The sequence below is a fragment of the Trachemys scripta genome, chromosome 5 (assembly GCF_013100865.1).
Source record: "Trachemys scripta elegans isolate TJP31775 chromosome 5, CAS_Tse_1.0, whole genome shotgun sequence".
In the NCBI taxonomy this organism is placed as follows: domain Eukaryota; kingdom Metazoa; phylum Chordata; order Testudines; family Emydidae; genus Trachemys; species Trachemys scripta.
This window is the reverse complement of record NC_048302.1, coordinates 50,895,620-50,910,931: the sequence shown is the minus strand read 5'-3', so window position 1 is coordinate 50,910,931 and position 15,312 is coordinate 50,895,620. Positions and strand designations below refer to the sequence as shown.

At 41.0% G+C, this 15,312-nt stretch overlaps 1 protein-coding gene across 4 annotated transcripts in view; it reads left to right on the top strand.

Moving 5' to 3' along the window:
- TBC1D9 (TBC1 domain family member 9) overlaps window positions 1–12,609 on the top strand; it is an 82,800-nt gene extending 70,191 nt beyond the window's left edge. For 3 of the 4 annotated variants that reach the window (XM_034771230.1, XM_034771232.1, XM_034771231.1), the window contains 6 exons: window positions 156–396; window positions 1,384–1,449; window positions 4,634–4,720; window positions 6,739–6,813; window positions 6,941–7,041; window positions 10,386–12,609. In XM_034771230.1, coding sequence (XP_034627121.1) covers window positions 156–396; window positions 1,384–1,449; window positions 4,634–4,720; window positions 6,739–6,813; window positions 6,941–7,041; window positions 10,386–11,111 — 1,296 coding nt within the window. In that variant the 3' untranslated portion in view covers window positions 11,112–12,609. Of the gene's footprint in view, window positions 1–155; window positions 397–1,383; window positions 1,450–4,633; window positions 4,721–6,738; window positions 6,814–6,940; window positions 7,042–9,651; window positions 9,827–10,385 lie in introns of those variants that run through there. The other variant, XM_034771233.1, reaches the window with a different exon arrangement.
- Window positions 12,610–15,312: the final 2,703 nt, after the last annotated feature.

Below are 15,312 nucleotides of genomic sequence, written 5' to 3'. Positions count from 1 at the left end.
TTTTTTTTTTTTTTTAAGAAATGCCAATGCTAGTCAGAAATGAATCTGCTAAACTCGGATGATGTTGTTTTAAATGTATTTATTTTTGTGTTGGTGATATTGTTGAGCTGTTTATAGAAATGGTGGTAATCTTACAGCATTTGCCTTCTGTTCAGGCGGAACATCTGACTAGCTGCTACTGGGGAGGGAACAGCAATGCTTTTGACCGTCACGACCCCAGCCTGCCGTATCTGGAACAGTACCGTATTGATTTTGAGCAGTTCAAGGGGATGTTTGCTCTCCTCTTTCCTTGGGCATGTGGGACTCACTCAGATGTGCTAGCTGCACGCTTATTCAGACTGCTGGATGAAAATGGAGATTCTCTAATCAACTTCCGTGAATTTGTCTCTGGACTAAGTAAGGAGAATGTAATGAATTAACCTGAGCAATACTGTCCATTACTCAGGGTGAGCCAGTCTGTCAGAAACCCTGATGTTCTACTGACTGACTGGCACTAGTTTAATATAAACAGATAGAATTTAGAGAGTTACAAACATTAAAATTATAGTTAGAATAACATTATGATGTCACTAACATTGGTTTCCAAAGAGGAAAAGGTTAAGGCTGGCTTGGTATTCTGTCCTAAAATCTTTCTGCATTTTTGGTTTTATGCTTCCAGTAGATTGCACTTGTTGATATTTGCCAAGAAATATTTGCTGTTTAATTCTACTTAATGGCATTAGATTTTCATAGTCAGCTGTAATGTAAAATAAATCTCCACCTAACTGAAATTATCTAATTTTCTAAAGATACAGAATATAGAATATCTAAATATTTTTCTAATAAAATAATTCCAACATCTAGTGAACTGCCGAAGAGTACTTAAATTTCATATTACTCATTTTTCCACAAGCCAAACAACATTTTGATTGACATTAACATAATAGCAGAGAATAGTTTATCCCTTGGTTACTCTTTGATCATGATCTTGTTTTTCTGGGTCTTTTCTAGCAAACATCTAATTGAGCTAAGTCCTATGATGCCCTTATTTGGTCACAGTTTGTTCAGTTCTCACACAAAAAAGTTGTTCTTAAACAGAAAACCCTATGGCCATTAATGTAGTAATGTGACGATGACTATTTTTGAGAGCTGCAAATGTAAACACTCTTCTAGTGAAGAAATGAGTTAGTGTTTAAACCACAGAAATCAGAGTCAGATGGTCTGTGTTCTTTTCCTAGTTCTACCACAGACTAGATTTACTGTGTGATCTTAAGCAAATCACTTAATTTCTCTGTTTCAGTTTTCCTATGTAAAAGGATAATTCATAAATGTTTGTAAATCTCTAAGAACTCTTCTGATAGAAGCTGCTAATAATACTAACATGTTTAATGGGATATTGTTTAGGTACAGCATGTCATGGAGATCTTACAGAGAAACTGAAGCTGCTCTATAAAATGCATGTATTACCTGGTGAGTAAAAGACATTTAAAGTAACTGATTTCTCAGTCAAAACAGAAAATTGGAATGTGGTTACTTAGTTTCCATTTTCCCAATTAAAAAGACCTCTAGTTTCCCAGCTAAAAATAGAAGAGTGAAATTTCCTTTAGATACTAAGTACATGCAGCAGTCAAACAGAAGAGCTTCTGTCCTCGCCTCACCATGAGTCCAGGGGATCTTCAAGCACACTTCAGTCTTCTGCTCTGCTCATCATAAATGGGTCATTTTTATAGACATTTGCTTGTTTTCCTGGGTGTTAGTGGCTGCTGTTGTGCCCATCAAATTGGGTAGTGTAATTCCACTGACTCACTATGGATATCTCATCAAAGAAACTAGTCCTGTCTGAAGCCAGGTCAGCAAGGTACCTAAGCCTGTGCATAAGTTTAAGCATGCGAATAGTCCCACTGGCTGCATGTGATTAAAGTTACGCACATGCTTAAGTACCTTGCTGAAGATGCGTGAGTGCTGCAGGATACTTAAGGAGCCCCTCGTCTCTAATAAATACTGCCTCTGGGGCAAGCTTGAATGAAGATACTCATTAGTTGCTCAAATGATTCAGGACACATTTTTCTTGAATTACAAATCAAATAAAACTAACCACAGGGCTGGAAGTCCTGGTAGCTATGAAAATGGGAGCACTTGGTTTGCCTTTCCAGCCTATGATAGGCTATGGAGGCCCTCCTTTGTTTCCAGCAAGCAAGGAGTTAACTCTCTGCTTAGAATTCACACAGATGTGCAGAATATGAGTCAACAGTGTAACGCTGTCACAAAACAAACATCCTTTTGGGATATATTAGCAGGAGTGTTGTAAGCAAGACACAAGAAGTAATTCTTCTGCTCTACTCCGCGCTGATAAGGCCTCAATTGGGGTATTGTGTCCAGTTCCGGGCGCCACATTTCAGGAAGGATGTGCACAAATTGGAGAGAGTCCAGAGAAGAGCAACAAAAATGATTAAAGGTCTAGAAAACATGACCTATGAGGGAAAATTGAAAAAAATGGGTTTGTTTAGTCTGGAAAAGAGAAGACCGAGAGGGGACATAAGTTTTCAAGTATGTAAAAGGTTGTACAAGGAGGAGGAAGAAAAATTGTTTTTCTTAACCTCTGAGGATCGGACAAGAAGCAATGGGCTTTAATTGCAGCAAGGGAGGTTTAGGTTGGACATTAGGAAAAACTTCCTAACTGTCAGGGTGGTTAAGCACTAGAATAAATTGCCTAGGGAGGTTGTGGAATCTCCATCATTGGAGATTTTTAAGGCTAGGTCTACGCTGGGGGGGAGAGGGGTCGACCTAGGATACGCAACTTCAGCGACGCGAATAGCGTCGCTGAAGTCGGCGTATCTTAGGTCGATTTACTTGGCCATGAGGACAGCGGCAAGTTGACCGCTGCTGCTCCCCCGTCCACTCCGCTTCCGCCTCTCACTGCGGTGGAGTTCCGGAGTCGACGGCAGAGCGATCGGGGATCGATTTTATCGTGTCTACACTAGATGCGATAAATCGATCCCCGATAGATTGATCACTACCCGCTGATCCGGCGGGTAGTGTAGACGTACCCTAAGAGTAAGTTAGACAAACACCTGTCAGGAATGGTCTAGATAATACTTAGTCCTGCCATGAGTGCAAGGGACTGGACTAGATGACCTCTCGAGGTCCCTTCCAGTTCTGATTCTATGAATAGAGTAAGAAAAGTTTAGGGATGAAGGGCCAAGTAAGGCTCTGAGAGAATACAGGAAAGTCTAAATAAACAGCTGCTTACTAGTCAGGAGCACAGTTGCCAATTTTCACGTGGTAAATGAGCACCCCGACTTTCACAATAAGCCAAAAAACAAGCTAATCCCATTTCAAAACAAACCAATCCCTAAGAACCCCAACACTCTGTGACTAGATCCCCCAGGTGTGCAGTCTGTGACTGTGGTGGGCCTGCTGTGCACCCCTGACTCTCTCCCCCCTGCTTGACCCCCATTTACCCCTGCTCGCTGGGAGCCGATCAAAAAAAAGAAGCAAGGAGGAGGACAGGTAAGTCCTTTAAGAAGATAGAGCACTATCCCCAACTGATCCATCTCTTGGGGTTGTAAGCGACATCAGTTTATATGCATCAGTAGTGTGAGTGTAAGTCTAAAAGCATTTGTGGGTGTGGGAGTCAAACTTACATCTCTCTCAATTACCCTAATACACATGCCAGACCCGAACTAAGGGCAGGCAGTCTGGCTCAATGCCAGTAACATGTATCCACTGAAGAGAGGGGACTGCCCTCTGTCCAAGTGATGAACTGATAGGTGTCTTATCCCTCAGTAAGATACCTAGCTAATCTCACCACTGCTCTAGGGTTGAGAAGCTCAATTACACATGCGCAAAAGCCAAACCTTTGATGCAGAAATAATTTCAGATGCACAACACAAGTTAGGATATTAAGTGCCTTTTTACTAACAAGCGAAGCATTCAGTTTTTCTCCCAGGACGAACTTATTAGAACGAAAGATGGAATCCCGTAAACACAACAGAACTGCCAGAGTTATACTCTGCAGTGGTGACTAGAGAGGTGGGGAAGTGGGGTTGGGTGCAAGGAATCCACAGAGTAGTGTTTTGGAATAGCTCTTTCATTACATCAGTGTAGTGCAGGAAGGGGAGGGACAAAGATCCATTACTCTAAATCAATGGGCCAAATCCCCCATAGGGGGCAGGGAGCAACAGCAGCCACTCATACCACTTGTGGGCTGAAGTACCTGCTCAGAGAAACTGCTCTGGACCCTGAAGAAGAGGACAGTTCCTTCCACTAAGACCACAGGGATCTCCTATGTAAGACCCTGCACAGCCGACCAGTGCTTTGACTTGGAGGGTACATAGGTCGGAAATGTCCTAGTGATTCAGGCCAATGATACATTTAGTGCATGTCTCTCCCAGTGAGTGACCAGTACAAGAATCTTCAGAAGAAGGTACAAGAAATCTATTTAGTGGACAGTTATGAAATAATCTGCCCACAGTAGTAGTTTCTTCCTAACCACATCAGGTAGTGGTTGGCTTCTCTCTGAAACATGAGGTGTTATGTGCTTTTTTTACTATCCTTCCTAAGTGTGGATATCCTCGTATGTGGTACTACACTTCTAAAATGTGAAACTCTAATTTCTAATTAAAAATGCAGTAATTTCTTTTTCATCACACAGATCCATCCCCTGAGCAAGAAGAGCCAGATTCTGCTTTCGAAGCAACTCAGTACTTTTTTGAAGACATCACTCCAGAGTATACACATGGTAGGTGACTTTTCTCTGCAAGAGCATTATCTTGTCCTTTCATTGTTTAAGAACCTAAATACTTGTTAATACTAATAACCTTATATTTAAACGGCTACTTTCTCATTGGATTAAAATGAAGAAATAAAATATTTTATGTGTAAAGAAATGTATATGACTAGTGTTTGTTCTCTGGGATATCTGAAGATGTCTGTGTTTTCAATAAGGCCTTCCTTCGATGCTGTAATGAAGAATTACTCTTGGGATAATGCCATCAGTGTGGTGGTGGTATGTCACAAGTTAAGCATGTATGACTTTGTGAAGGATCAAAATGAGTACACCTCTACCCCAATATAACGCTGTCCTCGGGAGCCAAAAAAGCTTACCACATTATAGGTGAAACCATGTTATATCGAACTTGCTTTGATCCGCCGGAGCGCGCAGTCCCGCCCCCCTGGAGCGCTGATTTACCACGTTATATCCGAATTCATGTTATATCAGGTCACGTTATATCTAGATAGGGGTGTATGTTGGGCTGTGACGGGAGTAGAATCTTGTTTAAATGTGTTAGTAAGAATTGACAAAAGGGGCAAAACAATTGATGCATGTGGACAGTACCCTGAGAGAGTGAGAGGCTGTATCTGGCTATACGGTATAATCTTGACCGGGGATAGACATGAGCATAGTGTCTGTGCATCCTCTGTTTATTATGGAAGGGGTCTCACTGTCAGCCTGCAGATCTTATTTATTTGTTCCAGTAGCTTCAGCAATGTGATTGGAAGAGTGGGGCTGAAGATGGAACAGCAGCTGCAGAAATGAGGGTCTCCAAAATTTCATAATATAGGATGCGTTCTTTAATCTGCATATGTGTCATATTTTACAGATAAGCCATTTTGGCAATGTTTTAATGGGTCTTTAGATGCTTTGAGTGGACATTTCAGTGAAGTCAATAGGAGCTGAGTTAGGCCAATGCTGAGAACTTTTAAAAGTTCGTCCTTTGTCGCTATTAAATTTTAAATCCTTATTTAAAAAAAAAAAAAAACTTATGAGATGGCTGGAAGTTGAAGCTAGACCAGTTCAGACCGGAAATAAGGTGTACATTTTATCAATGAGAGCAATTAACCACTGGAACAATTCACCAAGGGTTGTGGTGGAGTCTATATCACTGACCATTTTAAAATCAAGATTAGATGTTTTTCTAACAGATCTGCTCTAGGAATTATTTTGGGGAAGTCCTGGGCTTGTGTTACACAGGAGGTCAGATTAGGTAATCACAATTGTCATTTTGGCCTTGGAATCTATGAAATATCACGTGTACCCCTATACAGAGCTTGGATGAAGAGAGAAGCTATAATAAGAAACCTCTAAAATCTACTTAAAATATATTTTAATACATTATAATACAACAACTTCTGAAGTCTGAAGCTTTCTATGTCCCCCATTAGGAAGCAGAGAATCTCTCCTTTCCAGTGGCTTAAAGCTTCTGGTTCGAACCCTGAAGTGCCTGGAGACATTGGAAGTTACACGTCACTGTTTGAGGACTGAATATTGCCCCTCATGCACATTGGGTTTCTGTAATTTTTGGGAAAAGAAGAAAAAAAATTTTTCTGAAGGTTGTTTGAAACTATTGCTGATGATTGATTGGAATGTTAGAAGTGGTCTCCTGGGAGATTACTTAGTGGATAGAGTGTATGAGAAGCAATTAGATGTACATTATAAATTCAAGTTATCATATGGATATCACTGTAAGCAGATGGTGGTGATATTTATTTGGTGGAATCCTTAATCATGGCCCTGGGCATTGTATTGTACACAAAGATGGTCCTTGTACATGTCTTTATTTTATTAATTACATGGAAGTTGTAAGCAGATGTAAAAATAAGCAAAAAATTGGTCATAGTTTAGTCCTATCGTTCTTGACTGTGTCCTTTTCATAAATGTAAAACTTTGGTTATTCTACTTTGTTTGCTCTGTAAACATGAATACGGTACATATGCATATCTGAAACTACAATAAATCTCTCATATACTTCCCAATAGTTGTTGGCCTTGACAGCAGGAACAAACAAGGGGCAGATGATGGGTTTGTTTCAGTGAGCCTGAAACCAGACAAAGGTACATATTTTCTCTGTATATTTTACTGCTTGAAAGATGGATTCTTTTGAAGAAAGGAAAAAATGCTAATACAGGACCTCATAATGGACTTTGTCTTCCTCTTTTCTGGCCAATTCACTGACATTAGGTAAGAAAAACTCACAAGAAAATAGAAACTACCTGAGAATGTGGAGTCAAGAGAATAAATCCAAAGCAAAGAATGCAAAGGATTTACCCAAATTGAATCAGGTAAATGCTAGAAGTTTGGTCATATGCCAAAATGAATATATAGTAGATTGAGCAAATGTTAGTCTTCAAATTGCAGGTTCATATGACAACTTGATTTAAAAATATTGCAAATATTAGAATGGCTGTTTTGGGGACAGGAATGTGGGGAACAAAGGGCACAAGTTGCTGCTATTGAATATCAGGCCATACAAACTTCTGTTGGGAGTTAAAAATAAATAGTATATCATTCATGTATATCTGTGGAATTTAAAAAAAAAAAAAATGCTTTGGAAGAGGAGTGCCAGGCCCAGAAATTCAAAAATAATGATCCCCTGTGTCCTATTGATAAATTCTTGTGAGGGGAAAAATTGGTTGACTGTTTCATTCCTTAAACCCACAGAAGTTAGAGATTGTAAAGACTATGGCCTGGTCTACACTAGAAAATTAAGTTGAGTTATCTGTGTCGCTCAAGTGTATGAAAAATCCACACCCTGAGTGGTGCAGTTACGGTGACCTAATCCCCAGTGTACACAGCACTAGGTCTACGAAAGAGGTGGATTACCTACACCAATGGGCGAACCCTTCCTATAGTCGCCGGTAGTGTCTACACTGAAGCGCTACAGAGCACAGTTGCAGCTATGCCGCTGTAGTGTTTTACGTGTAGACATAGTCTTGTTGGGCAGCTATTCCTTTCATGAGTGGACAGTGAAGGATTATTCTCTACAGTAAATTGTCCTGTGTTTTGTCCAATCCATGCTTAATTTTTTAAAGAGATGAGACTTCTGACATTTCCATTGAAGGAGGATTCCACAGTCTAAAGGTATGTCTACACTGCAGCTGGGAGCATGCTTCCCAGTGCCGATAGACATACGTTATCTCTGATTGAGCAGTGTGCTAAAATAGCAATGTGGCCTCAGCGGCACAGGCAGGGGCTTGGGCTAGCTGCCAAAGTACAAGCCTGCCCAACTCCTTGAATACGGATTCGGGCAGCTAGGCCTAGCCACCACATACATACTGCTGCTGTTAGTAGGCTAGCTCAAGCAGAGCTAGCGCATTTCTGTCTACCCACAGTGGGAAGCATGCTCCCAGCTGCAGTGTACACACACTCATATAGCCTAAACACGTCTTCTTTTCATCCCATTAATTCTAGTTATTCCCTCTTCAGACTATCTTATGCAATATATTTCTTACTTCCATGTCTGATTACTTTGTTTTGAAGACTGAAACTCTGTTTATCTGGATTACCATTTTCAATCAACAGGGAAAATTGATTTAAATTTCAAATCAAAGTGATTAAAATCAGCAATTTAAATCATGATTTAAACCAGCAAGCAGGAAACCTGGTACTTTTTTAGTTATTTTCCTAAAGAAAAGATGATTCTCATTGGTAACTATTAAAATATGGGTTGATTTGCAATTAAACATGGTCTTTACTCTAAATTTGGTGCTTCCTTTTGCTAACCAGGAGAATACTCTATATCTGTACACATTTATTTAAGCACTCATATGGCCTAACACACTGTTACCGTGGATTTGAGTGGGGGTGTACCCCAATATGTGATCAAGCCAACTGTAACCATATTATGTGCATTCAGCCACCATGAATTAATAAAATAGAACACCACGTAGTTAAGGGTTAATTGGAAAGCAGGCTTTTAGAGGCAAGGTAGAAACTAGCTGGCAGTTTCTGCTAATCAGAATGGGAGGAGGGGGAAAACAAGTCAACAAGTGAGACTGAAAACCTTGGTGGATGGAAGACCTTGAGTCAGCGACCCTCTGATGTAGAAGTTTACTAAAAGTTAGGAAGAGTGATGATTTAGTAGGGGTCATTATGACCTATGTATCTTGTAGAAGTTAGTTGTAAAAGACTAGCTAATATGGTGTATTTTGGAGCAGTCCTCTGAAGCCATCTTGAGAGAGATTTTTCATAACACCTTTTCTCCCCGGTGGGTGAGCAACTGGCCACTGCATATCCGCTGTTAATTACTCAATACTGTTCCGAATGTTAGGTAAATATCTGGGATTTTCTAAACCTATTGCTTATGTTTGTGCATGCTTAAGTCTATTAAACTGCAGTTTTAGATAGAGCACGCTTACTTGTATTAAGCATTTATCAGATGGAATTGCTGTGTTCCGATTGATTTATTTCTGACACCGCATGAAGTGAAACAGTTAAGTTACCTCTGCTGTGGGTTCTGAAAACCCTGGGTAAACAACACATTTAAATCAGACTCTTAATTTTTACTTTTTTTATGTTACAAAATGGTGAATGATGCTTTTCTTATTTACTAGATGGTTAATTTTTTACTTATTTACTAGATGGTTAATTTTTTACTCATGAGTTATGTCAAGCTGCCTTTGGATGGAAATTGGAAGAGAATTAAAAATGCCCTAAAACAGCTTTTTAAAATTGTTTGTTTAATAAGCCAGTTAAACTTGTATATCCACTATATTTAACATAGTTTTATTTAATTAATGAAAACAAAGTTTTATCTTTAGTTAGTGATTGAACTGAAGTTTCTGGTCACAATGTCCTTTAAGATTTTTAGAACTAGTAGATCTCATCCTCTCACACCTTGTTTTTATTCATAGATTGGTAAAGGGAAAATAAGCTTTTCCTTTTTTTTTCAGAAAATCAATTTCTGAACTTCCAGTGAACTAGACATTGAATTGAGTTGAACTACTTGAATAAATTAAAATGAAGAAAATTCTCTGCATCTGCAGAAGAGGCTACCACTATCAAAACTGGTTTAGCACTTCAGAAAATTCTAGTTCCAGGTGGTGAGCCAAGAACTTCCACCAGCTCAGTGGTTTGAGTTATTTAAATTTAAATTTAAAAACAGATTTGAATGAAAAAATCTGATTTGATTATTTTTAATATTTATAATTATTGATTTTTGGCCACCCTGACACTCAATGGTGCCTGTTCCTCCTCCACACCTTTATGTTGTTGGAGTCCTGTAGGACACATGCTCCACTTTTAATTCTCTCCTCTATGGCTTGGTGAGAACTAAGATTGGTGCCACTATTCTTCTGGTTAGAAGGGTAATGCTGAGCAACCAGAAGCACTGACCCGCCTCCACTGTCACCTGAGGCTAAGACAGGGGAAATTGTACTAGCCTGGGAGGTGGAGACTAATTCAATCCAGCAATTTGATGAAACATCTTAGAGAAATACATACTTTTCTTTAATACTAGAAAATATTCTAAAATATCTAGACTACTTCTAACTTTTACTTCATCATATAAACTACTTTATCCCCAATGTCTCACACACATTTCTTTAAACTGATTTATACCCAAATCTCAAAGACTATATTTGCAGCTATTCCTTTAATTAAAATTAATTCTATTCTCTACACTTAGGGGCAATTTATTGAACTATGCAAGACAATGTATAACATGTTCAGTGAAGACCCCAGTGAACAAGATCTATACCATGCCACTGCTGCTGTGACAAGTTTGCTTTTGGAGATTGGTGAGGTTGGTAAACTCTTCATTGTTCAGCCCACAAAAGATACAGACAGTAGCAGTAACAGCAGCAGCAAAGCTATTCAGAGTATGTTGTTTCAGAAGAAAGGGAGCCAGCAGTATGATTTTGACCAGCGTGCATCCTTTCAAGCCAGCCTCATTGCTAATGAGGAGGAGACAGTTTGCACTGATAACATGTTGAGTGCACAGATGGAAGACATTAAGCTTGAAGACTCTTCTCCCAGGGACAATGGAGCTTGTTCTTCCATGCTTATTTCTGATGATGATACTAAAGATGACAGCTCCATGTCCTCCTATTCAGTACTGAGTGCAGGCTCGCATGAGGAGGAAAAGCTCCACTGTGAGGACATAGGTGAAGATACGGTTTTGGTGCGAAGCAGCCACTCCTCTTCTCTGCGTAGAAGCACTAGCATTGACAGAGACTGGGCCATCACCTTTGAGCAATTTTTAGCCTCTCTCTTGACTGAACCAGCGCTGGTGAGGTACTTTGACAAGCCTGTGTCCATGATGGCTAGAATTACTAATGCAAAGAACATTCGAATGATGGGCAAGCCAATAACTTCCACAAGTGACTATGAGATCTCTACTATGTCGGGATGAAAGGGCAGTCAGAGGTTCTCTTTTATTTTAGATTTTTTTATTATATATTTATTAGTACCTCACACAGGTCCTGGTATTTTAAAACATGGTAGTTTTCACTAAAGTGAAAATGGTGGGGTAAGACATAACTCCCCTTAATTGTAATCACTTTTTGTGAGAAATGTTACAAGAATGCACCTTTTATTCAACATACCGAAAAAATACAGTTGTCAGTGAAATGTGTGTATTAATAACCCTGCTGTCAGTGTAAAAATGGTAAAGACTAGTTCTGAATTCGTAACTCTAAATGGAATGAGTTATTTGTGTAAATTTTTAAAACAGACCTATCAAAAAGGCCTGAGTCTTGACAAGAAATGGGAGATCTCTAAAATTTAAAGGGGACACTCAACCTGTATAGGACCTGAAAGAAAAGTAAATGCCATGCAGCATCCCTGGGGGATGTCTGTTTTTCTTTTAAGAGACTAATGGTTTTAATGAATGCTTTGATTTTGTGTTTTTAAATATATAAAAGACATCCTCCAGAGATATTTCCTGGGACCTGCCTTTCTTTGCTTAAGGAAGTTATAGACCAGTTTCTCAACAGATCGGGAGTATCCCTTTTTTAAAATGGAAAAGATGTTTTTAAACATTAAATATAAAAGTACTTCTATAGCTGGATCTGCAGCATAGCTAATATTATTCAGCTCGCAAAACTAACCTTTACCACCAACCTAATAATATATCCTCAGTAGTGTAAGAAATGAAAAATCTGTATTGCATATGTCTTCATTTACAGCACTGGAAAGTAGAAATAATGTAAACTGAAAAAAATCTGCAAGATAATGTAACTGAATGTTTTAAAGTCTTACTGAGAACACTGTCACTCTATATAATATGAATATTATCCTGTATCAATTTACTGAATATGTTAAAATGAAAGCTGGAGCACCTGCACTTTGAATCCTTGCTTCTTTTATACAAATATTCAAGTTTTTTTTATGTTGCTAGATGTTTTCTAATTCAGTTATTTAGTTCAGGATCATTCCTACATGCCTAAATTTTATTTGCCATCTTCAAAATCTTTTCACCAGAAAACTGTTGGGTTTCTTTTATACTACTGTACGTTATGTCCATGTAACTGTTCCATATTTTGTTACCCAAAGCTGCTGTTTAATTTTTTTCTTTTAAAAGAATCATTTAAAAACTGTCAGATGTGGTCTTTAACCATAGATAGGATAAATGTGAACAAATAAAATACCCTTAGCAAAGAATTTGGTTCTTTAACTATTAAACCCATGCTAAATGGAAAATTAGGTGATTGTATTTTATTACACAACTGTGAAGTGGAAATTCTGTGAAGCAAATGACTTGGGATCTCCAACTATTGATTTCAGAATATAAAATGTCAATTGTTTCATGACTTCATTTTATTCAATATTTGTGTGTTTGTAACAGGAATATGCTCTGATGTAACAATCATTCAGCGGAAGTTTCTCACATTACAGAATTTCATTAAATATTTTCCCTGTTGTGTTTAAATTTAGAAAGCTAGAATTGTGTTTTTTTTTTAAAAACCTGATTGATTTTATAGATGTGATTTTTTTTTTTTTTGCTGTATATTTCTAAGGCACAAGTTGATATGCACTCTTCTATTTAAATTACAAAAATGAAAAAAAAATTTTAAGGTACAGATAAACTGAGGTGCCAGTCTACAAAGTTCTAATGTTAGCAGAGCAGGTATGCATATGCATTGTGAAATAGACATTAATATTTTGTGACAAAGGCAGCCCTGACAGTCCTGTTGGGTTCCGGGAAGTGGACGCAAGCCCACCCACAGCTGAAGGACTCTCCCCCAGCCCATGTGGAGGATCCACTGAGTCCAGGACACAAGTAAGTATTGGGGACAACAAACAAAACAACAAGGACAGGTGTGAGGGTCAAAAATAAGGAACCTGAAGGGGACACTGAGCAGAGAACCCTGGACAGCGCCCACTGCTCCTCGAAGGTGTCAAGGAAGCTAGCGGATGCCACCCAGAGGAACTCCGCCCAGATAAGTGAGCGGAGAGTGGAATGGAAATAGGCCCCACGGTCGCAGGGAACCCCTGCAGCCAACATCCTCTCCCTGGTGTTAGAGAGAGCCATTTTGGCCATTGCTAAGAGGAAGTTGAAGAGGAGGTTCCGTGACTTTGTGGGGCCATGGATGGGGTCTTATATATCCATATATAAGATAGTGGGAGGAGTGCAGCCAAAAACACAGAAGGAGGTCCAGGAGGAGCCAGAAGAGGGTCTGCAACCTGGTGCACTCAAGGTAGGTGTGCACCAGGGTCTTTCACGCCACAAAAGAGACAGGCATCGGGAACAGGATAAACTGCACCAGGTACATGCCCGTGCTCATGGCTCCATGAAGGAGCCCTGGAAGGGTGGTCCTACTGGGTGCTGGGAATTGGGCGGGTGTAAGCTCGCCCACCGCTAAAGGCCCCTCCCCGAGCCTTTAGCTACTAAGCCCAGAACTCATCTAAAGTCTCAGACAACGAAGAAAAAAAACAGGAACAGGTGTGAGCGTCAAAGGGCCAAAACTAGGGAACCAGAAGGGGACACCGAGCAGTGAACCCCCGGACATTACCCACTGCTCCTCAAAAGCATCCAAGGAACCAGCAGATGCTGCCCAGAGGAACTCTGCCCGGATGCGTGAACAGATGAAAGAACGAAAACAGGCCCCACAGTCGCAAGTCCCCCACCCCCTCAGCCAACCTCCTCTCCCTCGTATTATAAATGACCACTTTGGCCATGGCTAGGAGGAGGTTGACGAAGTGGTCCCGCAACTTCTTGGGGCCACGGATGGGGTGAGCATATACAGAAAAATGCAGCCAGAACCTCAACGAGGTTCTGGAGGAGCCAGAAGAGGGGCTGCAGCCTGGCGCACTATAGATAGACATGCACCAGGGTTTCATGCACACAGCAAAAAACTGGCATCGGAAACAGGATCTTTGAGGAATGTAGTATAAGGTGGGTGGCTAAGTTCTCTCTAAGCTGTGTGGCCGCCTATTAAGCCCCACACAGGAGCTCAGGACTGTGGTGGGGAGGCACCTCTCCCCCAGCACAGACCTGCCACGGCGGGGACAGGCGCCCCTCCCCGCCAGCCCCAGCACAGACCTGCCCCTGACTTGCCGTGTCTGGGGAAGAGGTGCCCCAGCCCCAGCATGGACTTGCCAGGGTTGGGAGAGAGGCACCTCTCTCCCCCCAAGCCCAGGTGTTGCTGAGAGGAGAGAGAGCTGTGGGGGAGTTCTCTCTCCCAACTGTTGCTCCCAGGCAGCTTGCACTCCAAATCCCCTCATCCCTGGCCCCACCCCAGCGTGCTCACACACAACCCCACACCCCAATCCTCTCTCCTAGCCCTGATCCCCTCCTCCCACACTCCAAACCCCTCGGCCCCACCTCCACCACATTAATTTTATGTGCACCAATATGGAGGTGATGTGTCACACATCACCTCCATATTGGTGCACATAACAAAATTCATTCTGCACATGCGTGGGAAAAATTAGAGGGAACACTGGTGGGTGTGCCATTAGGGCACCTAGCTCTCCCACCCTTCTTGCTGACGTGATAGGTACTAGGAAGGCAACCTTCATGGATAGGTGCAACAACAAGCAGGTCGCTAGCGGTTCAAAAGGTTTGTCCATGAGGGCATGGAAAACGAGATTGAGATCCCACATGGGAGTTGGATCCCATAGTGTGGGATAAGTGTTCTCTAAGCCCGATTTTTTGTGTGTCAGTATGTGATTGAGGATTATGGGTAGTGGGGCCGACTGGAATAATCTGCTTGTCCTGGCACCAGGTACAGAATTGTTTCCACTTGTGCATGTATGTCTTTTGTGTTCAGTAGTACATCTTGTACTTCCTTGGAACAGTCTGTCTCAAGTCCTGTCATCCATGGATTAGCCAGGCCTTGAGATGGAGTTTTGAAATGTTGGGGTGACGGAGGCGTCCTGTGTCAGCAGATAAGGCACAAGGGGAAGGGTTCATGGTGGTCTCACAGCCATCTGTTTCAGGTATGGAAACCATGTTTGTTTGGGCCATTGGTGCAATGAGGATGACCCTGGATTTGTCTTTCTCGATCTTGTGAAGGACACGGCTCAATAGAGGGGGAAGGCATACAGCAGTGGGGCCTCCCATTTCACAAGGAAGGCGTCTCCCAGAGAGTTGTGTCACAGTCCGGCCC